Here is a 26288-nt window from a genome sequence, read left to right on the forward strand (position 1 = left end):
AGATGACTGTCAGTGTCTGCACACAGTCTTGGAAATAATGGTGTGCTTCTAAGGTATAGATAAAACAGGAGTGTAGAGGTGACATCAGGTTAAAAAAAAAAAACTATCCAAATAGAAGTGTCTGTCCTACCTCCTACGCAGACACGTTCCTGAGATTTAGGAGCAGCACTCGAATCCAAAGCCTACAGCCTTTCTCCACTTTCTCTTGTCTCATATCCTTCGCCCCACCCCTTTCCCTGCAGTTCTACAAGAGTAATAATAAACTGGGTGACATACATCACTCAGTAAAATGCACAGTACACCGTAGATGCCAGAGACACAACAGTGAACTCAAAGGACATTACCTTTTGGAGCTGAGAGTCCAGTGGGGACACATTAATCTAAGAACCATGGATGCAAGACTGCAAGGCCTGAGAAACAGAGGCCTGTGAGCGAGGGACTAAGGAGACACTGGTCTAGACAGGGAGGTGAGCTGAGGCGAGAGCAGGTGTAACCAGGAGAAGAGGAAGGGAATGGGCCGGGCATAAGAAAGGCCCTTTGGCCACCTCTCTCCCAACCCTCCGTCTCTCCTCTCCCTCCCTGGGATCCTCTAGGGCACTTCTGCCAGATTGTTTATACCTCAGTCCTTTTCTGTATCCTCTCCAGCCTGCATAGGAATTCTAAGAGTTGATTTTTGTAGTATACTACTACACTCTATTTCAAGCCCTTTCCAGAAAAGAAGGGGTCTAGGGTCTGAGCAGTTTTTCTGATAAATACTATCTTCTAGCCCTTGAGTATGAATCAAGTAGAGACACAGGCCAGTGAAACCTGCTGTTTGCCTGGAGAACCTGCCCCTACAGGCTCTGGGGCCTGAAAGTCAATCCAGGGAAAGGAAGAAAAGGTCTTGGCAGTGTCAAACCTGGACACTTCTGAAATGCAAAGGAGATGGTTAAAAAAAAAAAAACAAAAAAAAAACGCCCAGGCTCGGTGGCTCATTCCAGTAATCCCAACACGTTGAGAGGCTGAGTCAGGTGGATCACTTGAGGTCAGGAGTTTGAGACCAGCCTGGCCAACATGGTGAAACCCTGTCTCTACTAAAAATACAAAAATCAGCCAGGTGTGGTGGAGTGTGCCTGTAATCCCAGCTGCTCAGAGGTTGAGGCAGGAGAATCGCTTGAACACAGGAGGTGGAGCCAAGGTCGTGCCACTGCACTCCAGTTTGGGTGACAGAGTGACCCAAACAAACAAACAAACAAACAAAAAGTGAACTCTCTGATTCCATGGCCCATTGTCCCTGATTTATCCTCAGGTATCCCAAGTGTTGCCATTGTTTACCCACAGAAAATGAAGCTAATGAAGTGTGTCCTCAGACCTGTTCCTTCAAGAGTTCGCTTCATCGTTTCAAACATGCAGATTCAACCCTGTGTCTCCACAGAATGCCAGATGATGCCACTAGCAGGCAAAAGGTGAACTGCAGGAGTAAATTAAATTCAGTGGCATCAGAACAATGATGGTTCAGCGCTTTAATACCATAGAGCAGCTTCTAACACTTGAGAGTCAAGTTTTTAAATCATGAGAGTGACTTTTTGTGTGTTTTAATGCATGTATACAAGCTCAAAAACATTTGGGCTATCTCATTTAACATCTTTCATATTGAATAAAAGAGCAGTTAGTGGGGCAATCTATAGCCAATCGGGTTTCATTGTTCTTACTAGTAACAGAATCAGAAGTGCACAGAAATAATATTTTTAAAGGGTACGTTTAGAAATAAAATTGGATATGATACATGATGTGTTCAAGAGAAGCAGGTAAAATAATTTCACTTGTACACACATTTCCAAATGTCTTAAAGACCATGGGGGATGACTTCTAGGTTAAGAGCAATAGTCCCTCCTCCCTAAAACAAGTGTTTGTGGGCTCCAAATCTGCTACATTTAGGAGATTTCAATACAGTTGCTTTTTCCTTCTTCTGTACTTCTGTTGTCCAAAAAATATCTCAAGTAGAAGATGACCCACGATGCCAGGCCATGTCCGGGACTCCGTCAGCAGCTCTCCTCGTCCTTGCTTCTGTCTTTGCCCTCAGCCTTATAAGAAACAAAGAAAGTGACTATGGATATTTTCTTCCCAAGCTTGCACAGTGACTCCCAACCACAGGTAGGTAATGTGTCGAAATGCCCTAGTCTGGATCCTGATGGGATGAGGAGGTAGAGGGATCGAGCCACAGGCTTCCCCAGCAAGCCACTGTTACGGACAGGAGTGTGTCCAGCCCTCTGCTGGGCTAGGATAGAAAAAGAGATGCAAACCACTGATTAACGACTGTGAATGCACTTGAATTTTGAGCTTCTCCTAGGCAAGAATGAAGCAACTTACACTTTATTTCCTACACTGCCCGGGACACAGGAGGCACTCAATAAACACTGGTTGAAAGAACACTGTGCCTGGTACCACCCAGCTAAAGGGGACCTATGGAATGCACATCTCTTTTTTTTTTCTTTTTTTAATTATACTTTGGGCTCTGGGGTACACGTGCACATCCTGCATCCTGCAGGATTGTTGCTTAGGTACATACATGCCGTGGTGGTTTGCTGTCTCCATCCCCCCCAACTCACGTCGCCTACATCAGGCATTCCTCCCTGTGTTATTCCTCCCCATTCTCCCTGCCCCCCTGTGTCTCCCCTTCCCTCCCCTCCCCTCCCCTCCCCCTCAACCTAGCCCAGTAGGTTTTGCTCCCTTCCCTGTGCGCAAGTGTTCTCATTGTTCATCACCCACCTATGAGTGAAAACATTTGGTTTTCTGTTCTTGTGTCAGTTTGCTGAGAATGATGGTTTCTAGATTCATCCATGTCTCTACGAAGGACATGAACTCGTCATTTTTTATGGCTGCATAGTATTCCATGGTGTATATGTGCCACATTTTCTTTGTCCAGTGTATCAATGATGGGCATGTAGGTTGGTTCCAGGTCTTTGTTATGGTAAACAGTGCCGCAATGAACATACATGTGCATGTGTCTTTATAAAAGAACGATTTATAATCCTTTGGGTATATACCCAGTAATGGGATTGCTGGGTCAAATGGAGTTTCTATTTCTAGATCCTTGAGGAATTGCACACTGTATTCTATAATGGTTGAACTAATTTGCACTCCCACCAACAGTGTAAAAGTGTTCCTTTTTCTCCACATCCTCTCCAGCATCTGTTGTCTCCAGATTTTTTAATGATCGCCATTCTAACTGGCGTGAGGTGGTATCTCAACGTAGTTTTGATTCACATTTCTCTAATGACCACTGATGATGAGCATTTTTTCATATGTTTGTAGGCCTCATATATGTCTTCTTTTGAAAAGTGTCTGTTCATATACTTCACCCACTTTTGAATGGGTTTGTTTGTTTCTTGTAAATCTGTTTTAGTTCTTTGTAGATTCTGGATATTAACCCTTTGTCAGATGGCTAGATTGCAAAAATTGTTTCCCATTCTGTTGGTTGCCGGTTCACTCTAATGATTGTTTCTTTTGCTCTGCAGGAGCTCTGGAGTTTACTTAGATCCCATTTGTCTATTTTGGCTTTTGTTGCCATTGCTTTTGGTGTTTCAGTCATGAAGTCCTTGCCTATTCCTATGTCCTGAATGGTGTTGCCTAGGTTTTCTTCTAGGGTTTTTACAGTGTTTCAGGAATGCACATCTTTTAAACTGAGCCCCTAGAAAGTCAAGGTAGGAACAGAAACCCTTATATAAGGCTTGGGGGTGTGGAACCCAAGGAGGAACCTAGGCATCCAATCATGTCTCAGCTCAGAGGTGAGTCAGGACACACAAAGTGTCAAAAAGATCTGAGGCTAGAGCCACTAGTTATTGATGTTAACAAAGCCTGTCTAGAGAGGAAGCCTCAGTGTGGAAGAGGGCATGTCCTGCAACCTCTCCTGGAGGGAGTAAGTTATATGGATTGGCCAAAAGCAGTCTGTAGAGGTGCAGGGCCCAAGAATCAACAAACCACTGCCAAGCAGAATCTGTCACCCTTTTGGATCCAATGCCGCTTTCTTTTTTTGTTTGTTTGTTTGTTTGTTTGAGACAGAGTCTCACCCTGTTGCCAGGCTGGAGTGCAGTGGTGCAATCTCGGCTCACTGCAACCTCTGTCTCCTGGGTTCAAGTGATTCTCCTGCCTCAGCCTCCCGAGTAGCTGGGATTACAGACACCCACCGCCACGCCCAGCTAACTTTTGTATTTTTAGTAGAGATGGAGTTTCATCATGTTGGCCAGGCTGGTCTCAAACTCCTGACCTCAGATGATCCGCCCGCCTCAACCTCCCAAAGTGCTGGGATTACAAGTGTGAGCCACCACACCTGGCCCCCATGCCCCATTTTAAAAACAAATATTTAACTTCCACTCTTCCATCCTGAATTGAAATTCATCAATACAATTATCATCTCTATCATTTAAAATAACTAGATAATACCCTAACTATAACAAAGGAGAAATTAAAAAAAGCAATTTACAATAAAATAATATGTATTTTTACATGAATAATCAGGAATTACTATGCTTGAAGACAAAAAAAAAAAAAAAAGTCGCCCCACCAATTGCCTCATGCTCGCTGGGGTTGATACCACCCCATTGGGAACCACTGCTCGAGCCCATGCGAGCCCAAACCACAGAGACCCTCGGCCACAGTCACTCACCCTCTGGCTGCAAGAGAGGAGGCAGGAGGCAGGGTCCAGATTGGCCCATTCTTGCTATACAACCAACTCATGCGGCATCTGTAGGGATAAATGCAGATGGAGGCAGAGTACTCCGTTCTGGGTCTGGCCTTCCAGGATTCCTCAGCTATGCACAGCCTCCCCTGCCCACAGCTGCCAGCTTCCTGCCCAACAATCAGAGGAAGGTGCCTCAGGGGGTCAGCAGGGGCAGGAAGGTTCTGGCAGCTGGACTTCACTTCCTCAAAAATCCCAGGCCAAGGTCAAGCACGATGGCTCACACGTGTAATCCCAGTACTTCGGGAGGCCAAGGCAGGTGGATTGCTTGAGCCCATGAGTTCAAGACCAACCCGGGCAACATGATGAAACCCTGTCTCTACAAAAGCACAAAAGTTAGCCGGGCACGGTTGTGCCTCAGCCTCCCAAGCACAGCTGTAATCCCAGCTACTTGGGAGGCTAAAGCACAAGAGTTGCTTGAACCTAGGAGGTGGAGGTGGCAGTGAGCCGAGATTAAGCCACTGCACTCCAGCCTGGGCAATAGAGCAAGACTTGCGGCAGCACAGTGCAGGGGACAGAATGTGACCCCTTAGAGCCTGACACACTCAAATCCCAGCTCTGTGTTCTGCTAGCTGTTTGACAGCAAGTCACTTAGATTCTCTGTGCTTTCTTGCCAATGGTAAATAAGGAGGATAAAACCTACCTTGCTGAGTTATATTGAGCATTAAGCATAATCAATGAAAAGCACCCAGCCCAGTGCAGGAAACACCGCAGATGTTCAATAAATGGCTTTTCCCCTCTCAAACATCTGGAAGGCAGCCAAAGGCAGCAGGGAAAGCAGGCGGCAGGGAGCCTCAAAGACCTAGCTTCAAGTCCAGATCCTAAACTGCAGGCTCTACATCTTATAAAATGGAAATGATGATGCCATCTGGGGAGGGCTGACATATGCAGGTTCCAGGGAAGCCCTGCGCTGGCCAGTCCCATGACTCCTAACCCTTGCCCAGTTCCATCATGGCCGCCTCTACCTCCCTGCTCTTAACCCAAAAGCATCCTCGATCTCCCAGAGGAAAACCAGCCAGAGCAGATTGCTGTATCATCTGCCGCCTCCTCGGAAGCCACTGTATGTTTACTGAGGGTAGGAGGACTGTGCCTTCCTCCTTGCAACTGGTATCCTTTCTACCAAGGAAATGATGAGATAGTGTGGTCTCAATCTAATGCAGGAGTTAAGTTTGGGCATGAGGAAGAACATCCCCGCAGAGGCATCTTATCTATATAAACCTAACTCTTCCCATGCATTTGTTAAGACCTCGACAGTTATCTGCAAGGCTGTGACCCCACTGAGTCTGAAGGTGGGAGATTGGGTCTGGTGACCTTGTGACCTCCTAGCAAGGCTGGGAACCAGTGGGTCCTTCTAGGATGGATGTTCAGGGACAGCTGTGGAGATTCCGCAGGGACCCAACAACTCCGGGGCAGCCCGAAACAGTGAGCTGAGCAGTGGTACAGGAAGTTGAAGCAGGTGGCAGCGTGGAGGTTGGCGTAGCACATCAGCTGGCTGGAGAAGAGTGTCTGGTGGAAACGGCAGTGGAACAGGCTGCCCGTGGTGCTGTAGCACAGGTCCTCTCCCGGGTGTCCTTCTGGCCACAGGAGCAACACGTTGAATTGAAATCCCAGCCCACATGGGCCTGCCCTCGCCTTCTCCCTTTCTGGGCAACTCTGGCCTCCCTGGGGGACACTGAGGCCTGTGCCCCTCTGTAGGGAAGGAGCAGCATGTTGTAGACCTACAGACTGCACATTTGGCTTTTGGAGGTGGGGCAGCTCCCTACTTTGCCACGGGCCCCGCTCCAGCTTTCCCTCACAGTTACCTGCCTGGCCCTGGAGGTGGACCACCCAGGACTAAACCACAGCCTCATTTACCTTATGAGTCCAACAGAGGACTTGGCAAAGGCCGCACCCCAGCCCCGCTTCCACCTTCCTATCAGGTCCCACCCCACAACCAGGCCCTGCTTTTAGAGCCTAGAGAACAGTCCCAACATTTACTCCCAAGGTGACCCCTCTCTGAGGCTCAGTTTCCTCATTAGTAATATAAAGGTGACAATCCGTGCTCCATCCACCTCAGAAGCCTGTGGGAAGATCAGACAGCTGTGCTTTGTAAAAGGCTCTGCAAAGACCCTTTGTGATGGGCCCTGGCTGGACTGGGATGACCAAGTGGCCTGACTCCCTCCACCTGGTCGGCCGTGGGCACCTCCAGCTTTTTGGTGGCCGGTCAGTAATGCCACAGGGGAACGTTGTCCTTTCTTCTCTTTTCCCAGGACGCTGGGCTCACTGGTCCTCAACCACATTTCCTATCAGAACTGGCTAGTCAGTCAGTAAGGGCCCAGCCAGCATGCAGGTACTTCTTAGGCAGGGTGATTGACAAGGACTGCAGGACTGGAGGCAAGGCCTGCAAATCAGGCTCAGCTCAGCCCTTCAACAGGGCACCGCTGCCCTTTGGAACGTTGGCCAGCAGAGGGCGCTGGCTGACAAGGCAGGTGGAGCCCGGGCGATGTTGGGCAGAATCAGGTAACCCGGCCTTTGGCACAGAGGACGTAGGCTCCGCCCCCAGTGGGCCTGGTCCCCTGCTCCCTCGAAACCCAGCTGTCACCTGGATCTCTCTTAGTGAAGTTGATGACTTACAGCTCACAACTGCTCCCATCTATGTGCCTGGTACAAAAATAGCCTGGTAACCAAGGGGAGGCACAGAGCTTGAGTGCCAGGACAGTCTCCTTAGACTCCCACAGGGGTCAGGGGGAAGACGCCCTGCGAGCATCCCATGTGGGTGCCGGGCTGGTGTGTGCACGCGTGTGAGGGAAGGTCCCTGAGTGCTGGACGGGTTCAGAGGAAGGGCCTAGCGGTCACAGAGTGTGAGCAGTCCCAAGGGGGTGAGAGGGGTCCCCACATCCAGTTTGCTAGAGAAGCCCAGCCTGAAACAGATCTTGATGTCCTGACAACCTTGGCTGGGACCTTGCTGCCAGGCAGGGATGTGAGCCACTGTCCCTCCATCCCTCTCCCCGCCCCCCATCTTACCCCCAGAAAGGCCAGGGTCTCACTGATACAGGTCCACCAGGCACATGTCCAGCCTGTTCAGCTCCTCCTACTGCTCTAAAAAGCCACTAAGGGTCAGTGGGGGTGAGTGACGGCCTATGTCACCCACTGGCCCTGCCGGCCTGTGTCTGCCCTGGCCCAGCTGCGGACTTGCACTCCCCCAGCTGTGTGCATAACACCCCTGCCCCTTATATCAGGTGAGGCTCTGCTCAGACTGAAGCAGGGACAGCGTAGGCCCTGTAGGCCCCAAGGGATGGGTGAGGTAGTCAGGTGACTCAAACCTAAAGCCTCAGCTCTCAGGACAAACCCCGAATTGTGGGGGCTCACACGACCCCCTGCCCTGGAGGATGACTTCAAGTCATTCCTGGATGGAGCCTGTGTACCTTCGACCCACTGAATGTCCTCAGGGCGGGTGGGGAGAGTGGGGTCAGGTGCAGGAGGAAAGTGCGGCCTGCAGAAACAGCACAGGACTCTGGGGTCAGGAGATGCAGATTTGACTCTCAGCTTTGCCCCTACTGGCTGGGTGGCTTCAGACAAGCTGCTTACCCTCTCTGGGTGTCTGTTTCCTCCCTCAGAAACAACAGTGGCCAGGATTCCTGGCCCCCATGGGGAAAGGGAGAAGGCAGTGCTGGGGCCTCTGCATGGGCAGCCAGTGCCCTCTGGCTCTTCCCAACCCCAGCAGCTCACCCTTCTCCAGGGCCCAGATGTCCAGCTCCCAGGACAGCTCAGGAACCATTAGGCAAGTCCCCCAGCTCTGCCACTTCTTGGACTTGAGAATGTCCCCAAAAATGTGGTCCCCAATGTACAGGATGTCCTTCCCCCAAACCCCAAGGAGCTCACAAACCATGTCGGACGAGCCTGCCCCACCAAGCGAGGACAGACTCCTTCGCCCTTCCTGCCTTGGGGCAGTGGCTTGGGGCAGGTGTAGGGCCTGGGAAGGAGTGGGGGCGTGGTGGGAGCTGACACCTCCAGAGTAGACAGCATAGTGCTGGTGGGGCCCTGTGTAGGTGCTCACGCCTAGCTTCCCCAAGTCCTGGAGGGGCAGAGGGGTGCCCTGGAGCCAGGAGAACCGCATCTTTGGTCTCTAACTAGGGAGCGTCGGAGGAAGCTGGTAGCGGCAGAGGTAACCAGGGAGGCGTGGGAGGAGGCAGCAGAGGGCCCTGAAGGAGGCCTCTGGCTCCCTGCCTCCAGGAACAAATAGGTCAGCCGAGCTGCCAGCCACAAAGGCAGGTCAAGTCAAGGGGCAGGCAGGCTGCCCTCCCCAATTATGGTCCATGGACCTCTGCACCGGCTGTTACCATGTTGACCCTCCCTTCCTAAAAGAAGCAGGGCTGCTGCGTGTCCACCATGATCAGGTCGAAGTAGGACCTCCAGGGGCTGGCCGAGGCTTCAGCCTGCTGGGGGTGCACAGGGGCCGCTCACACACAGCCTGGTAAATCTGACCTTGCTACAGCCGGTTACCCGTCACAGCCTGCCCTCTCCCCACCAACCTTTCAGCCGGATGGGACCTCTCCAGCCCCTGGGAACCAGGTCTCGCTGCCCAGCATCCCCAGCCAAGCTGGGCACTAGAAAGGGCTCGAAAGGAATTTATGGAGGTGGGTGTGAGCCATCATGTGCACTCTCAGGACAGCCTCCAGAGCCCCTCACAGCACAGTCAGAGACCTGGGGACAGGTGGCACCAGCACAGCTACCAAGTTAGGGGCCTGCTGCCTGCCCCATGACACTTGATCACTGTCAGGCCCCAGCACCCCTCGTCCCCTTGGCCTGCCATGCCCTCGCCTCCCTGCTTTCCACCACCCCTCCTCACATACCTGACTGCCTCCTGTCGTCCCCAAAGGCTCCTCCCAGGGCCTGGCTGAGGTCACCAGCCTCCTACCCACTTGGGAGCTTCCACTCATGAGAAATGACCACTCACACACTTGGGTCTTGCTCAAAGGGAGGCTGGACATGGGAGAGGCCCTCAGCATCGCGGTGTGGCCTGGCGCCCCCGCCCCCTGCACAGCCCACCCCAGCTGTGCATGCATCACTCCAGCACTCACCTCACTGGTGCTGAACAGGTAGGTCACAAGGACAGGGCAGGGCCAGGGAACCAAGCTTGGGCCACTGCCTACCTCTGCCCTTACTACCATCCCCCTGGCACCCTGGTGACCACAGGAGCAAGGTGGTGAGAAAGTTACTCATTCCCCTGAGGTCTTGAAAGGCCAAAAAAATGGAGCCCAGGAGACCAGTCCAGTGTTGGGGGTAGAAGGGTCGTGGCTCCTCCCGCCCCTCACTGCTGTTTGCAATGCCTCCATGTCCCCAGAGGCCAGGGAGGAGGCCGAGGGCCCACCCCTCAATACACACACTCACGTCGGCGTAGCGTTAGCTGCCGTTGGTGGCCAAAAACACTTTCCCAACCTCCTTCACCTTCCCCAGCAGCACGGGAGGTGTGCTTGGGGCGGAGATAGAGGGACTTGCAGGGCTGGGACTCCCGGCGCTGCCCTGGGATCCCCTCCTCAGGTTTCAGCCTTCTGGGAGCCACCCCAGCCCAGGCAGGGAGGCACCAGGACACACAGAAAGACCCTGAGCCACCTGGGAGCAGAGCGCAGCTTAAACCTCCAAGAAAGCCAGGGAAGTGTCTCTGTGTGCGTGTGTGTCTGTCTCTGTGTGTGTGTGTGTGTGTGTGTCTGTCTGTCTCTGTGTGTGTGTGTGTGTGTGTGTGTGTACCCACCTACATGTCTATGTCAAGATGAGGAGAGTGGGCGGCTCTGGGAAGCCCAGACTAGACCACAGTCCTCAGTGGGAAGAGGATGGAAAGTCTATGGGGACTGGAGGCCGGAGGCTGCCCAGGAGAACCCAGAGCAGACAGGTCAGGGGTCCGGGGGTCCTGGAACACTCGCTCACCTGCTGGTGGACACTATTCATGGCATCAGCCACATCCTGCAACAGGCTTCAGAAGGACATGAAGAGGTTCCCATGCTGATATCCAGTGTCACAGCTGGGGCAGGCCAAGAGGGGACAGGGGATGCCAATAAGGGAGCCTGAAGTAACCTCCTACCCTGAGTGCTATACCCCACCAGCCACACTGGAGCCTTCAGTGGGCTTATGTCCCAACCATCCTGGGAGGGGCATCACCTGGGGCTAAGGGTCACCCCTTGCAGGCAGCGCCAGTGACAGGGTTGGGTGCCACCCTGCAGTAGAGGTCTTCTGGAACCCCTCAAGCCCCTTGGGGAACCCTTCAGGGGTTCCCCACTTTGGGGTTTGGTCCCTGAGCAGCGGCAGTGTGCTGCTGGTCACCCCAGGGCTGGGCAGGACACAAGACACACTTGGTGTAACAGGAGCAGCCGGAGAAGAAGTCCACCAGGCAGGCACAGAGGTAGGTTTCTGGGGCAGACAGGCCGGTCAGTTGTCAGTCCAGGGACCCAGGCAGCTCCCCACCAGGCCAGAGCTGGGCCCCTCAGGACCACCTCCCGGTGCCGCCAACCCTCCACCCACCAGGCAGGTTGAAGAGTGTGTTGAGGATGTGGAAGCGCTGCAGGTCGTCCCTCTGAATGAACTTGCCGGGGTAGAAGCTCCAGCTCTCTGCCCTGAGGAGGGGGTAGGCTGGGTGCAGCCAGTGCCCCCGCCCCAATGCCTCCTAGAGGCCTGTCCAGGTTCTAGCCATCCCTTCCAACCCCCACCCATCCCTTCTGTGCTGAGCCTCCACCGTGGGCCTGCATCCTTCCTCCGTCCCCGCTTCTGTCCTCCCCTGCTGACCTGCCACCCTCCCGGCACCCTTTGTCCCTTACTCTGAGAGGAAGGTGAAGCCATGGCACCCAACAGCACATTCCCGTGGGTGTCCACCTTCAGCAGGTTCCCACAGAGTGCATCAAACACCAGCTCCCTGCAGAGGCAGGGGTGGGGGGGCTTGGCGGGGGGGGTACCAAGGCCAAGTGACCTCCCACCTGTCCTGAGTCACGCACCTGGTGGGGAAGGTGGGGTTGTAGGTATAGCACAGGATCTCGAGTGGGTACCCACTGCACACCAGGCACTCCAGCAGCAGCTCAACTCTAGGGCCTCATAGGCTGGGGGCTTGTAGGCTTCAGGCGCCTTAGCGGAGTCAGGCAGTTGTTGCCTGGCTGCCCGGCCCCTGCTCCCTCCAGCTCCCAATACACTGTGTTACAGCCCTCGTACGGCCAGAGTATAGTCCATGTCAAAGCCAAAGCAACGAATCTTCCCCAGCATCAGGCTGCAGTTGACAAAAATCCGGGGGAGAGGGAGGAGGATGTTGGCATCAGCCCGCCAGCGACCCAGAATCCAAGACCTGAGGACGGACCCAGCAGAGGAGAGCAGAGCACCACCTGCAGCTGCAGAAAGGATGGGGGAAGTAGGTCGGACCAAGCCAGGGCCCTGCCTGGACCCATGTGTGTCTGAACGCAAGTGTGTGGGCAAGTGTGAGTGTGTGTGTAAGCGTGTGGGAGCACGTGTGCAAGTGTGTGTCTGAGTGTGTGGGGGCAATCGGCAGCTTGCTGTCCCACCATGCAGACATGTTATGGGCATCCGCCCCTGTAAACAAGTACGTGCAGTTGGTGTGAAGGTTGTGACCTTCTGAAATGGGGCCCCAGTGTCCAAATTCAGAGATAATGTGTTTGTACTGTGTCCGTGGTGATGGGGAGAGATCTTGGTGGAGGGAGGGAAGTGAGGAAGACCTCCCGCCGGAGTGTGTGTGGTCAGTTTCCTGATGGTTGCTGCACCTGTGGAAGTGTGTCCCTTGTGAGTGCAAGTGCTCATCTGCATTTTGGGTGTCTCCATAGCTGTGTATTTAAAGGAGTCCCTGTGTGCATGTGGGGTGTTTATAGGCTGAGACTCCTGGCCTGCACCCCAGGTGCCCATCTCACCGCTGGTACCAGTCCTGCTTTGGGCCTTGAAGGGAGACCAGACCCTTGGGCTCTCCCCAGTCCACATTGGCCATTGTCATCCAGAGTGAGGAGGAGGCAGGGGTCCCTTCCTCAGCTTCCTGCACACTACCAGTGGGGCCCAGCCACTCTCCTCTCTCTCAAAGCTTCAGGCACCACTGACCCAGCTGGCCCCACCCTGTTCCCATCTCCCCCAGCCCCTTTGAAGGTGGATTCAGTCAGAACAGGCTCTGGTATCTCATCGTTTTCTCTAAAGCGAAAGCAGCAAGGATCTAGGAAGAGCAATTCCCGCCCACTATGTAGCCCTCCCCATTCCTAGGGCTTCTGCATTCACAGACTGCAGTGGCGTGGAGGGTAGCAGAGAACCCAGAATGAGGCAACAACGGGATACAAAGGCAGGAGGCTCTGTTTTATACTAATGAGAGTCTTTCATAAAGAAAGAACTCAGTACTCTTGCTTTATGCACAATTCTAACACTTTCGGTTATCAAATTTTCCAACTGAAGGCCATTTAGAGAAGACATTGCTAGAAGCATGCCAAGGGCTATAAGCATTGGGAAGATAACTGGGATCTCAGAATGGGGGGCGGGGAGTACAAAAGAAAGTGTCAAAAAGCAGAGCCACTGGGGCCATTTAGTGTAGAGTTCCAAATACTCCCTGAGGGCCCATACCACTGGCTTCACAATGAATCATGTGACTTCCATTTGGAGGGGTGACCTGGATCATCCAGGAAGACTTAACTTAAAAGACTTAACTCAGTTAAGGCCCTGTTTTAAAAAGAAGGACAAGGCCTGGGTGCGGTGGCTCCCACCTGTAATCCCAGCACTTTGGGAGGTGGAGGCAGGTGGGTCACTAGGTCTGGAGTTCAAGACCAGCCTGCCCAGCATGGTGAAACCCCATGTCTACTAAAATAAAAAAATTACCCAGGCATGGTGGTACATGCCTATAATCCCAACTACTCTAGAGGCTGAGGCAGGAGAATCGCTCAAACCCAGAAAGCAGAGGTTGCAGTGAGCCAAGATCATGCCACTGCACTCCAGCCTGGGTGACAGAGCGAGATTCCGTCTCAAAAAAAAAAAGAGAGAAAGAAAGACAAGTTTACAGTCGGTTTCAGCACTTTCTCTCCAAAATGGCTAAACTAAATGAAGGTGGCACTCTTAAAAGGACAAAAGTTATCTGGAACAACAACAAGAAAACATATCTATGGAATAGCTCCTTCCTTGACAAAGCCAGACGAGCAACCACAGTTTTGCACTGTGGAATATTTTTCCCAACGACAGACCGCATATGCCACTTAGTCCCATAAGATAATAAGGAGCTGAGCAACTCCTATGGCCTAGTGACGTCATCACCATCATAACGCAAAGCGTCACTCCAATGCTTGTGAAGATGCTGGTGGGAGAAACAGGCTGCACCCTGCCGCCGAGGTGGTAGCAGGCCGTACCGTCTAGGTTTGTGTAAGTGCACTTTCTGACATCACACAGTGCTGAAATCGCCTAACGACACATTTTTCAGAATATATCCCTGTGGTCAAGCCCCGCATGACTGAACTAGGATGGTGAGGCAAGGCTATAGATGCTGTAGATGTGTTTCCCCATCAGATGGAGGAATGGAGGATGGATGGAGAGGTGGGTGGATGCATGAATGAATGAATGGACAGGCAGACAGTTGGATGACTAGATTCATGGATAGTCGGATTGATGGTTAGCAGCCTATATACAGCAGCCTTCATGGAGGGTGTCGGGGCAGAACTGAGCTTCAGAAATCAGAAGGCTGTCTGCAGTCCCTTCCACCCATTATTCCATGCTCTCTGCTTTTCTCATGGGAAAAAAGCCTTTAAGCCCCTTTTCCACATTGCCTGGTTCCTCTCTAGGTCAGAAAAGAGAAGGAGTAAATACCTGGTAGGAGAATTCTCTAGGAGTTGCTCAGCCCTTCCACTGGGAGGCATCATGACAGCTGTACAAAACCTGCCTCTCCTATAGCTCAGCTTAGGCTCCATCTCGAAGTCTCTGCACTTGAGGGTGGTGAAGCCATCCAGCAACATTCAGGTATGCTTCGTCACTTCAGTAGTTTCTCGGGTCCCTTCTCCAGGTACCTCTCCTGGAGTTGACTCAACAATGTGGGACTTATGCCCAGCCACGCTGATCAACGGGAAGGGCTTCACTTCCTGGAGGGCCCTGGATCCCCACATTGCTGTCTGTTGAGATAGCCACATCCCTTTTGAGTCTTTGGCTGGCATCGTCTCTGCTACCATCTTAGAATATGGCTGCTTGTCCAGACCACAGAGTCCTTAGGATAACTGCATGTACAGCCAGAGAGGGCTGCAGGCTGCTTGGTCCTGACCCCTGAGCCAATGCTGAGGCACCCCTGTGGGGCTTGATGCACTGAGAACCCCTTCAAGAAAAGGTGATTTGCTACCACGACAGTAAGTGAATGCTTGCCCTGTTTTTACTGTGTGCCAAGCCTCCTAGTAGCCCCATGAGACAGGCTAACTGTTCACTGGATTGATGAATGATCAAATTGAGGCACAAAAGGGTTAAGCAACTCTCCCACACTTACCAGCCTGATAAATGGCAGAGTGGGACTGGTCCCAGCCACTGGACGCCAGCATCTGTATTCTTAATCAATAGGCAAAACCGCCTCTGCCCCAGCCCCTCACAAAAGTCCCTTGACTTCTCAATGTCATTAAAGACAAAGAAAGGCATAGGAAATGTTCCAGATTACAGGAAGCTAAAGAGCCACGGTGATTGAATGGAATAGTCAAGCCTACGCAGAATCCTGTACTGCAGGCACGTTTAGTGCCAAGGACGTGATGCGGTCAACAACTAACACTGCAATCTGGGTGGTGGGTTAGATGACAGTTCTACCCTATGAAGCTGTATATGTAAAGCTATGAAGTTGATGCCTACACTGTGATAACGTAAGAAAATATTCCTATTCCTGGGAAATACTAAAGAATTTAGAAAAAACGTCATGATGAGTGTAACTGTAATTTACCTTCAAGGGGTTCAGGAAAAACAATTGTGTCTATACACATACATACATACACACACACATAAGACATACACACACACACACACACACACACATACATACATACATACCCATGTGTGTTCATAGAGAGCAGGGGACAAAAACAAAGATAGAGTAAATGTTAGCAACAGGTACATCTTGGTAAAGGCTGTAAGGATGGTGTCTGTACTATTTTTTACTTTTACAACTTTTCATAAACTTGATATTATTTCCACACTTCTTAAAAAGAGGATCTATGTTGCAAGACCCCTTTTCCAGCTGTCCTGAAGTTCTTCTCCACTTTTTCCCTCCTTCTTCTGAGCCCCCAGCTTGGCAGCTCTCCTTTATTACAGGGAAGTGGAAATAAGACTAATCCAGCCAGCATTCCTCTTAAACCGCATCCATTTAAAAAGTGTTGCTGGGCACAGTGACTCACGCCTGTAATCCTAGTGAGTCAGGAGGCAAAGGTGGGAGAATCACTAGAGGCCAGAAGTTCAAGACCAACCTGGACAACATATGATTGCTGGCATGCATGTGTGAGCGTAGGTGAGTGGGTGGGTAACAGGGTGCACCTGTGTGGCCTGGGTGGGCATACTGGGACCAGGGCTGGGCAGAGGGCATGCAGACACTGCCCCGGAGCTCAGGATGGAGCCCTTGGAGCCTGCAATTTTAGGGAGGGGTGGAAGAGAGGTGGGAACAGGAATGTCACTACACAGCCCAGAGAAGGCAGGGGAGGCCAGCAGCCAAGGGATCCCCCAAGTGCCATCAATCCAAGGCTCTTGAGACTTCTCTTTTACATGAAACTGACCCCTCAGGGGGTGAAGCCTTATTTACGCCTAAATTGGAATACCAAGGGAGCCTCATCCCAGCAGCTGTGCAGCGCTGACAAGTCGTGTCTCCCCAGGGAAGCATCTAAGGATGGAGGGAGGTGGAGGGCGCCGGAGGCTCAGGAGACAGCTGTTTCCTCTCCTGGAGGAACATGTCAGGCAGGGTGCTGGAGGCCTCCCAGTCCAGCAGCAGAGGGCAGGGAGCTGCAGTAGAGCGCCGAGGCAAGATCTGGGGCAGAAGGAAGGCATCCAAGGCCACAGAAAATCTGCTCAGCTCCCACTGAGGTTCAGCCAGGGGAGGCTGAGAGCAAAAGCTGGGACACCTCTCCCACAGAGAGCCACGGTCCCCCTCCCTGCAACCTTCAGAGTTGGAAGGGGTGAGTATCCACACAGCAGGATGTGGGCGAGGTAAGGAGGGGCCAGGGCAGAGTCCAGAGCAAAGGGAAGCTATTGGGAGTCTGAGATCTGGGTATTCCAGACGGCTCCTGTTTATAAACCATCCTAGTCAGACAACATGCATTGATTACGCATCTGCCTCCCGCCACATCTGCGCTGGAAGCTAGGTTCAAAACTATGAGTAAGATGTGCCACTTGTCCTTTAGGGAGTTCACAGTCACAGGAGGAGACAGACAGCATGTGTAACTAGGAAACAGTGAAAAGATGAGCCCATGCCCTTGAGTACCCAGGGTTTCAGCGAGAGCTTTCCAGAGAAGGAAGCCTTAAAGAATACGCCACCAGGCAAGGGCAGGTGGTGCCGCACTCATGCAAGGGTATCCACTAATGGTGCTGAGCAGCAGCCTGGCCAGTGGGTGGGAATAGCAAGCAGACGGGCCTGGCTAGAGGGGCAGCACACGTGACTGGGAATGCAGTAGCAGGGCGTGAGGGATGAGCTGGGGCACGCTGCAGTAGCTCTTCAGGGTCTTTATCTTGTGGTGACAGGTCATCTGTGGAAAGTGGTAAGAGGAGGAGTGACCTGGTTCCCTGTGCATGGGGGGTCGATCTCCCTGGCCTGGGATAGAGGAAAACATGTGGAGAGGGCAGAGGCCAGTTTGGAGACTGTTGCAGTGAGCAGGGCAAGGGATGCTGAGCCTGAATCAGACCTCGGTGGCTGTGATGCTAGGAGGGGAGAGGTTAAAGAAAATTTGGGAGAAAAAGCCCTTTGGCTTGCAGAGTGATGTGTGATGAGGGAGGGGAAGAGGAAGCCTTAAGGATGGAATTCATTTGTCTGTGGATGAAGTCTGGGCTGGGATCAGGTTTATGAGTTTGAATGGGAAGAGGTGCCAAAAACTGGGGAGCTGTCCGGGACTCAAGCTCAAGCAATCTTCCTCCAGACGGGACTGTCACAATGTTGTGAGGAGAAGAATTCATCAAGCCCAGCATTCTGGGAGCAGTAGTGGGCACAGGGCAGGGGTGTGGAGGGGAGCAAGATGAGCCATGGGCCTCAAGAGAAGTGACACTGAGACGGCAAGTTCAGTTCCTCCTAGAATATTCCATTACAGACATGGGGCTTTGGGCATAAAATATAGATGCAGGACATCAACAGGAGAGTTGTATTTCACCAAAACCTGGCCTTTGTAGGGGCCCGGAGTGAAGGCAATTCCAGGAGAAGGTGATGCCCACTCTCTTTTGAAAAATGAGAGCCCCCTAGGCAGACCACATGAAGAATTCTTAGCAGAGCAACAGTAGTGTGATAGGGAGAAGGGTGTGGCCTGCCCACAACCAGTCCCAGGGACCCATGGGAGATGGGAGAGGGGAGCAAGGCCAGATCGGGACGCTTCCTGTGTTCCACTAAAGAGCTTAACCTTGATCCTGCAGGTGGTGGGAGCCGGGCAGCATCTTGAGCATGATGAGGATGCTCCACCACGTTTCTAGAGCTGCCTCTGGTGTCAGCTCAAGGAGGCACTGGAAGCCCGGATAAAGCAGAGCTGCTGAGAAGTCACTGCAGTAGTCTAGGAAGGCACTATTGAGAGCCTGAATTAATGGGAAACGGAGAAGAGAGGACAGGCCAGAGACCCACTGGGTTAATCGGGACTTGAGGGCTGATGAGCTGTAGTGATCGTGGTGAGGGAAGAGGCTTAGAGTCTAAGAAGCCAGAGGAGTATGGGGCCACCCACCCAGAGAGGCCAGAAGGAAGGGGACTTGTCAGGAGGGTGAATGGCCCCATTCAGAGCTGGGGAGGCCTAGGCTGAGGCATCCTTGGGAGTTCCAGGTCTACAATTTTTAATCTGAAACCATTAGGGATAATATATTCAGATTCAATATTTTCTTTTTTTCTTGAGACAGAGTTTTGCTCTTGTCGCCCAGGCTGGAGTGCAATGATGCGATCTCAGCTCACCGTAACTTCCACCTCCTAGGTTCAAGCGATTCTCCTGCCTCAGCCTCCCGAGTAACTGGGATTACAGGCACCCACCACCAAGCCTGGCTAATTTTTTTGTATTTTTAGTAGAAACAGGGTTTCTACACCACACCTGGCCTCAATATTTTCCTTTCAAAAAAAAAAAAAGTTTTTTAGAGATAGGGATCTCACTATGTCGCCCAGGCTGGTCTGGAACTTCTGGGCTTAAGCAATACACTGGCCTCCGCCTTTAGCTGGGATTACAGGCACAAGCCACCACACCCAGCTAGATTTAATATTTTCTGGGTGTAAGAAGATAAAACATAATTTCCTCTGTATATGCATGATCACACCCTTGCTGGGATCTGGGGCAGCAGCCCATAGTCAAACACATTGACATTCCTGCAGCCAACATATGAATATTCATTCACACAAAGTGGCTACGTAGGGACAGCAAATAACCTCCTGTCAGAGCCTATCAAGGTTTTCCACAAAATGAGTTTGGAAAATTCCCTAGGTTTTTGGACCTAGGGATCAAGGATGAGAGATGTTATATCAGCATCTCTGGCAGCTAAAGATCCAGCATGAGGACCTTTGGAGAGGGACAGAAAGAGAGGCAAGAACAGAGCCCCGGGAACAACCAGGTGGGATGGAGACAGGAGAGGACCAGCAGAGGAGGCGAGAGGAAGCAGGCAGAGGAGTGGAACAAAAGGAGAAAGGCTGGCCCAAGCCCCTGGAGCAGGCACAGTGCTGCGGAAAGGCAGAGGGAGAGAAGGTTCAAATGCCCCCTGCGCTAGGCAATGTCAGAGGAGGCCTTGGCCAGTGAGATGTCAGTGGTGAGACAGGGCAGGAGTCAGGAGGGAGAAGAGGGTGCAGATGTGGGAACGGCATGTGAAAGACACCCCTTACACAAGTCTCAGCCAAGAAAGAAATGAATCAGGGCAGCAGCCACACTGATGGGCAAGAAACCTGGCGGAGCTGCAGGACCAGAGTCTCAAAGAGCAGCAAAGAGGCCACAGGAAGGAAAGTGGGCTCAAAAACAATGGTATGGGCTTGGTGTAGTGGCTTACACCTATAATCCCAGCACTTTGGGAGGCTGAGGCGGGCAGAACACTTCAGGTTAGGAGTTCGAGACCAGCCTGGCCAACATGGTGAAACCTCGTCTCTACTAAAAATACAAAAATTAGCCAGGCATGGCAGTGGGTGCCTGTAGTCCCAGCTACTCGGCAGGCTGAGGCAGAAGAATCACTTGAACCCAGGAGGTGGAGGTTGCAGTGAGCTGAGATCATGCCACTGCACTGGGCAATAGAGTGAAACAGCATCTCAAAAAAAAAAAAAAAAGAAAAAAGAAAAGACAATGGTGCGTGCCCATCAAAAGACATGTGTAAAATGCCCTGGCACCTTTATCCATCATCGTCACAAACTGGGAACAACTCAAATCTCCATCAGTTCCAGAATGGGTAAATAAATGGTGACATGTCAACCCAGTGGAATCAGCAATGAAGAAAAACCAGTCGCGCTACCCACAATAACATGGGCGAATCTTACAGACCGGTGGGCGTAGGAATTCATGTACATAACTGTATGTACCTCCTACCTGAATTTACAAGCATTAAAGATGACACAATGTAAGGTTTCGGATGTGGAGCAGCCTAGGAGATGAAAAGGTCCAAGGTGTCACCCAGCAGTTCACATGGGTTATTGTAAAATGGCTATGGAAGACTATCTTTGAAAGTGGATGGTGCTGTACTATTTTTTTCACAGACTCTGTCCTATGAGGCTGCCAGTCCCTTTTCCACTTGTCCCCAGTTCTGCTCCCTGACTCCACTGCAGCTTCCCCTGTGGACAGCGGACCCTGGACTCTCGCCCACTCGCTCACTCATGCTCAGACATGCACACCACACTGCACAGCACCCCACACAGCACACTGCACCCTCTCACAAGGGCCAGACCTGGATAAAGATGTGAGTGAAACAGCAGGTGGGAAAGCAGACCAGGAAGTCTCTACTGAAGGCCTTGCTATCGTGCCAAGCTCCTTTCCCTCTTGGGATAAGCTCCTTCCTGGGCAGCGCTTCCAGCTGTCATGCCAGCTTGACTTCTGAGAATTCTCCCACGCCCTCTGTCCACATACCAGTCGCTCCAGGGCCTGAATGTGTGTGACACAGGTTATATGGGGAAGGCCATAGGGAACAATGAACAATAGCTGCCTGGCATAGCAGCTGTTGTTCACTAATGAATGAATGAATTCTCATCATCCCAAAATGGTTAAAATGTTCCCACGTCTTCATTTTCTCTTCAATAAGATATGTCTGAATTGATTTTTTTTTTTGAGTGGGAGTCTTGCTGTGTTGCCCAGACTGGAGTGCAGTGGCACAATCTTGGCTCACTGCCACCTCCGCCTCCCAGGGTCAAGCGATTCTCCTACCTCAGCCTTCCAAGTAGCTGGGGTTACAGGTGCATGCCACCACACCTGGCTAATTTTTTGTATTTTTTAGTAGAGAGGGGACTTCACCATGTTGGCCATCCTGGTCTTGAACTCCTGACCTCAAGTGATCCACCTGCCTTGACCTCCCAAAGTGCTGGGATTACAGGCATGAGCCACTGCACCCGACCGTCTGAATTAATTTTTAAAGAAGATAGGTTGAAGAGGCCTGAGAGTGGCAGCTCTGTCGGAGTGACAGTTCACAGAAGTCTCAAATTCAGTCAGCAGACAGAAGCAGTCAGTGCCTGTCTGTGAGAAGCTGAGAGTTCCCTCGGAGGGGCGGCTCCTCAGGGGTTCTGGGCAACACAAGCTAAGCCCTGTGCAGAGATTCTAGGTCGGCAGGAGAGTGACCTAATTAAACACACAGGCTTATTCTTAGACAAGGAGCCCCAGTTAAGGCTCCTGGGTAACCACAGCACAAAGGCACAGCCCTAGAGGTGACCGGAATAATTCTCATTTTTAAGTAGCAGTCACTTATTTTTTTATTTTAAAAGTAGTACACATTCATCCTAGAATGTTTAGAAAATATAGAAAGTACAGGAAAGAAAATGCTATCTACTAGAATAACCACTATTTTTGCTTATTTCCTTCCCAGTCTTCTTTTTAAATGTATTTACATATTTAATGACTGAGGGGAAGTGCTTATTCACAAGTGTAAGTGAAAAAAAGATATAAAATTATAAACTGCACAATCCCAAATTTGTTCTGCACATTAGGATTGTCATGCATATACAGTTCTGTGTCCTGTTTATTTTATTCAATATCAAAACATCAACATCTCCTTTATGTTATTAAATGTTCAGCAACTTGATTTTTAATGGCTTCATAATGTCCCTCATTAGAATAGTGTATGTACACTCTTCCTCTGTTATGGGGCATTTAGGTGGTTCCCAATTTTTCAAATAACTCTTTGACAAACCTCCCTCTTTAATTATTATCTTGAGCTAGATTTCTAGAAGTGAACATTATTAAGAACTCTTATTTTGCATTGCCAAACAGTTTCCTGAAAGTTCATGGCCATTGGGACTTCTGCGTAATATAGAAAGTACAGAAAAGTAACTAAGTGTGGTACATCTTGGCTCCTGCAATAACACCCTAAACTTACTTTTTTTCTTTTTTTTTGACACGGAGTTTTGACCTTGTTGCCCAGGCTGGAGTACAGTGGCACGATCTCAGTTCACTGTAACCTCCGCCTCCTAGGTTCAAGCAATTCTCCTGCCTCAGCCTCCCAAATAGCTGGGATTACAAGCCTGCGCCACCATGCCCAGCTAATTTTGCATTTTTAGTAGAGACAAGGTTTCACCATGTTGGTCAGGCTGGTCTCAAACTCCTGACCTCAGGTGATCCGCCCGCCTTGGTCTCCCAAAGTGCTAGGGTTACAACTCAGCTTATCAATTATCAATGTGATTATCAATGGGCGGCCGATCCGGATCAAATAGAGGACACTGTGAGCAAGTAACCAGGTCCTCAGAGCTGTCCTGATGCTTTGTGACTGAGCACAACCAACGCTGTCTCCTAGCAGAAGGCACCTTTCACCAGGTTAGGCTGCTGTAACCAACAACCCCAGAATTTTAGGGGATTACAGCAAGCATGGTTTATTTCTCACGACATTATTCATAAGATGTGGGTCAACTGTGGCTTTATTCCACGTCTTCTTAGTCTGAGACCCAAGCTGAAGGAACAGCCCAGCTCCTATCTCCATCCTCATGGTCACGGACAAAGACACAAAGCAGAAGTTCACACTGGTTCTTCAGGCTTTGACTTGGACTTGGTGTGTACAACTCCCACCCTCTTCCCAGGCTAAAGCCGAGGAAGCGAAAGAATATACTCCTCCCACAGGAAGGCGCTCCAGGTCCCGTGGCCTGGGGTGGTGCAGCCAGATCCTGTTACAGAGCAAATGGAAGAGAACTGGGAAGAAGGATACAATCTGCCACAGCTATGAGCGGTCAGAAACGATGTTTAGTGTCCATCATCACCAAATCTGACATCAGGAATGTCTGGCACCCAGAATCCCACCTCATACTGGATAATCCCATGCCCTGGAAGCCTTCTCCAACAGCTGATGAGGAGGATCACCTAGGTTTTCCTTTTGTGCAAATAAAAGGGAAAAAATAAAATATGTATGTGTTGTGAGTGTGTGTTTATGAACATATATGTTTATGAACATACATATCCCGTAGCTCCATGTAAAATAGTGAAGGTATGCTGTTAAATTTTTAAAAGGCAAAAGTAAGATTATATGTATGATGGGCCAACATTTATTTATTTTTGTTGGTCTGTTTGTGAGACAGAGTCTTGCTATGTTACCCAGGCTGGAGTGCAGTGGCACAATCTTGGCTCACTGCGACCTCCACCTTCCAGGTTCAAGTGATTCTCCTTTCTCAGCCTCCCAAGTAGCTGGGACTACAGGGACCTGCCACCATGCCCGGCTAATTTTTGTATTTTTAGTAGAGACAGGGTTTCACCATGTTGGCCAGGCTGGTCTCGAACTCCTGACCTCAAGTGATCCACCCACCTAGGCCTCCCAAAGTGCTGGGATTATAGGCGTGAACAACTGTGCCCACCATATCATTTATTTTTTAATGGGGGAGAATACATATACATTTCTGTTTATATACACACAAAACATTTCCCAAAAGATCAATAAAAATCTGGTGACAGTGGCCATTTTAGGAACAAGTAGTAAGGGACTGAACATGGGGAGAGAGACCTGCTTTTCACTGCATACTCTTCTTATAACTTGGATTTTTTTGGCTTTTGTTTAGATTATCTTTTCCAAGAAATTTTTTCTCATTAAAAATTTTAAAAATTGTCCTTTCTCATGCATGTCTCTGTCTATGCTTCCTTCATTGCTCCCATACTGGGACATCCCCTGATTCCAATTCCTACAGCTTGAGAAATCACAGTTTCCAGAAAGCACTGGAAAACCCCAAAAGAACAAATACCAAGAGCTACAAAGTAAAAAAACAGCTCATGCTCCAACAGGCCAACCTACTTCCTGTGGTTGTACAGATCACACTCCCTCACCACCGGCCTGATAAGCCCCTTTGAGTAAGGTGAGATCTAAAGATAGGGCTGAACTCTTGTGTGAGTCAGGAGTCTTGCTCCAGCAAAGGAGGTGGAGAGAAGGGGAGAAAAGGAAGAGACACAGAAAGAGCAGCAACACGTGCAAAGGAAGCCAGACTGGATGAGACCGAGGCCAGTGGTGCCCCCAAGATCAGGGACTCTACAGATGGGGCTGCCTAGTATACCATCGGCTGCCGAGACCTCTCCTCTATCTTCTTCACATGCCCACTCCTGCTCCAAACCTCCCATGCACCACATGCTTGGTGTGAACAGTTCCCTTTGCAGAAATCTCAAGGGCTGACATTTACCATCTGGAGGCGTGGAACCAGGACAGCACCCGTAGGAACAGGAGCTGCAGTCAGAGATAACATTAGGGCATGGTGTCCAGGGAAATGATGGAAATTCTGAGGAGTACTTTGGATTTCTAGAAGGCATTGAATTTGGAGTGCAAGCCAACCTTATGTCCAAGTAAGCCTAGAGCCCTCAGTGGTCGCTGGGTTTGACAAGCCAAGGGCCTTAATACAGAATGTTCTTGCATGAGTAGTGGCCAGGTCGATCTGCCTCACTGGTCATCTGCTGTGGATTTTTTCAGGGGAAGCTCACATCCTCGGAGGCCTTCACCTCACCCTAGCAAGATACAAAATCCCCTGGAGAAATGCTGTATTCACAGCACAGTTGCATAGGACGCTGTATCACTGAGTCATTGATCTGGGACACTTTGCTTGTTTACCTGCTTGAGCTGTTGGTGCAAGAGCCACAGGCAGATGGACTAGCACAGGCTCCTGGGCTCCCCGAGTCAGTTCCACGGAACTTGGGATCAACATGGGTTTACTACAGTTCCATGGAACAAACAGAAGACATGATTAAATACATGTATGAAACACTAGAACAAACAGGATTTGTGATTGCAGGACTTCTCAGAGCTTTGATGTTTTGATATGCATATTGAGCCCCCGAGAAGGGAATGTAACAGAGAGTATATCTCAAATTCCGTTGACCATGGAATCTTTATTTCAGAACAGCATCCTAGCCAGGGTTCCAAGGAACACATTTTGGAAGCCTCAAGTACTTCCAGGGTCAGCAGGCAGCAGTCAGGCAAGCCTACCAAAATCAGAACTTTTGGGAATGGGAATGGGGATGCTTTGACTTGGCTTTTACATCCCAACCAGTGCCAATTTCCATCTGGAAATACTTTTGCCAGGTCTGCCACAACCTGAGACCTCCGTGTCATGCAGATTTGGTTTAGCCGAAGGTACCATCAAAGTCCACACCCCAACCCATTAACTGTAGAGACTGCAGAGGAATGGGATTAGGGTGACTGAGGGGAACATTCACATTCTATTTTATATACTTCTATTTTATTCTTTTTTAAAATAACAAGCATGTATTTCTTTTAAGATTTCTATGTATGTAGTAGATGTGACCCTTCAGGAAGACTCAAGAGAGTGTGGAGCTTATCTGTCTTACTCCATAGCATATCCACAATATCTACAGGGACTGGCACATAGTAGGTGTTCACTCATGTTTATTGAATGATTCAAGCCGTGAAAAGATGAAGACAGTAGACAAAGAGGAAAGAAGGCACAAACTGAAAGACGTACTCAAGGACAAGGAAAAAATGAGTTCAAACTTTTAAAAATGAGGCCAGGCATGATGGCTCAGGCCTGTAATCCCACCACTTTGGGAGGCTGAGGCAGGCAGATCACCTGCAGCTAGGGAGTTTGAGACCAGCCTGGCCAGCATGGCAAAACCCCGTCTCTACAAAAAATAAAAAATTAACCGGGCATGTTTGTGCATGCCTGTAATCCCAGCTACTCGGGAGGCTGAAGCAGGAGACTCACTTGAACCTGGGAGGCGGAGACTGCAGTGAGCCAAGATCACACCATTGCACACTAGCCTAGGCAACATGAGTGAAACTTTGTCTCAAATAAAAAAAAAAAAAAAAAAAAAAACAA

At 50.5% G+C, this 26288-nt stretch overlaps 1 protein-coding gene across 1 annotated transcript; it reads right to left on the reverse strand.

The window, feature by feature from the left end:
- Nucleotides 1–133: 133 nt before the first annotated feature.
- On the reverse strand, nt 134–25157 carry NT5DC4 (5'-nucleotidase domain containing 4). Its single transcript, XM_032243718.1, is given in 20 exon segments — nt 134–244; nt 4646–4730; nt 7304–7357; nt 7744–7795; nt 8426–8596; nt 8705–8771; nt 9037–9132; nt 9778–9879; nt 10622–10715; nt 11044–11101; nt 11213–11304; nt 11506–11527; nt 11530–11600; nt 11680–11767; nt 11770–11806; nt 11891–12063; nt 18253–18421; nt 22935–23150; nt 24642–24685; nt 25064–25157. Coding segments are annotated over 20 exon segments (1896 nt in total).
- Between the last annotated feature and the right edge of the window lie 1131 nt (nt 25158–26288).

The sequence above is a fragment of the Sapajus apella genome, unplaced genomic scaffold (genome assembly GCF_009761245.1).
Source record: "Sapajus apella isolate SASKATOON/1434 unplaced genomic scaffold, GSC_monkey_1.0 scaffold52, whole genome shotgun sequence".
NCBI lineage: Eukaryota > Metazoa > Chordata > Mammalia > Primates > Cebidae > Sapajus > Sapajus apella.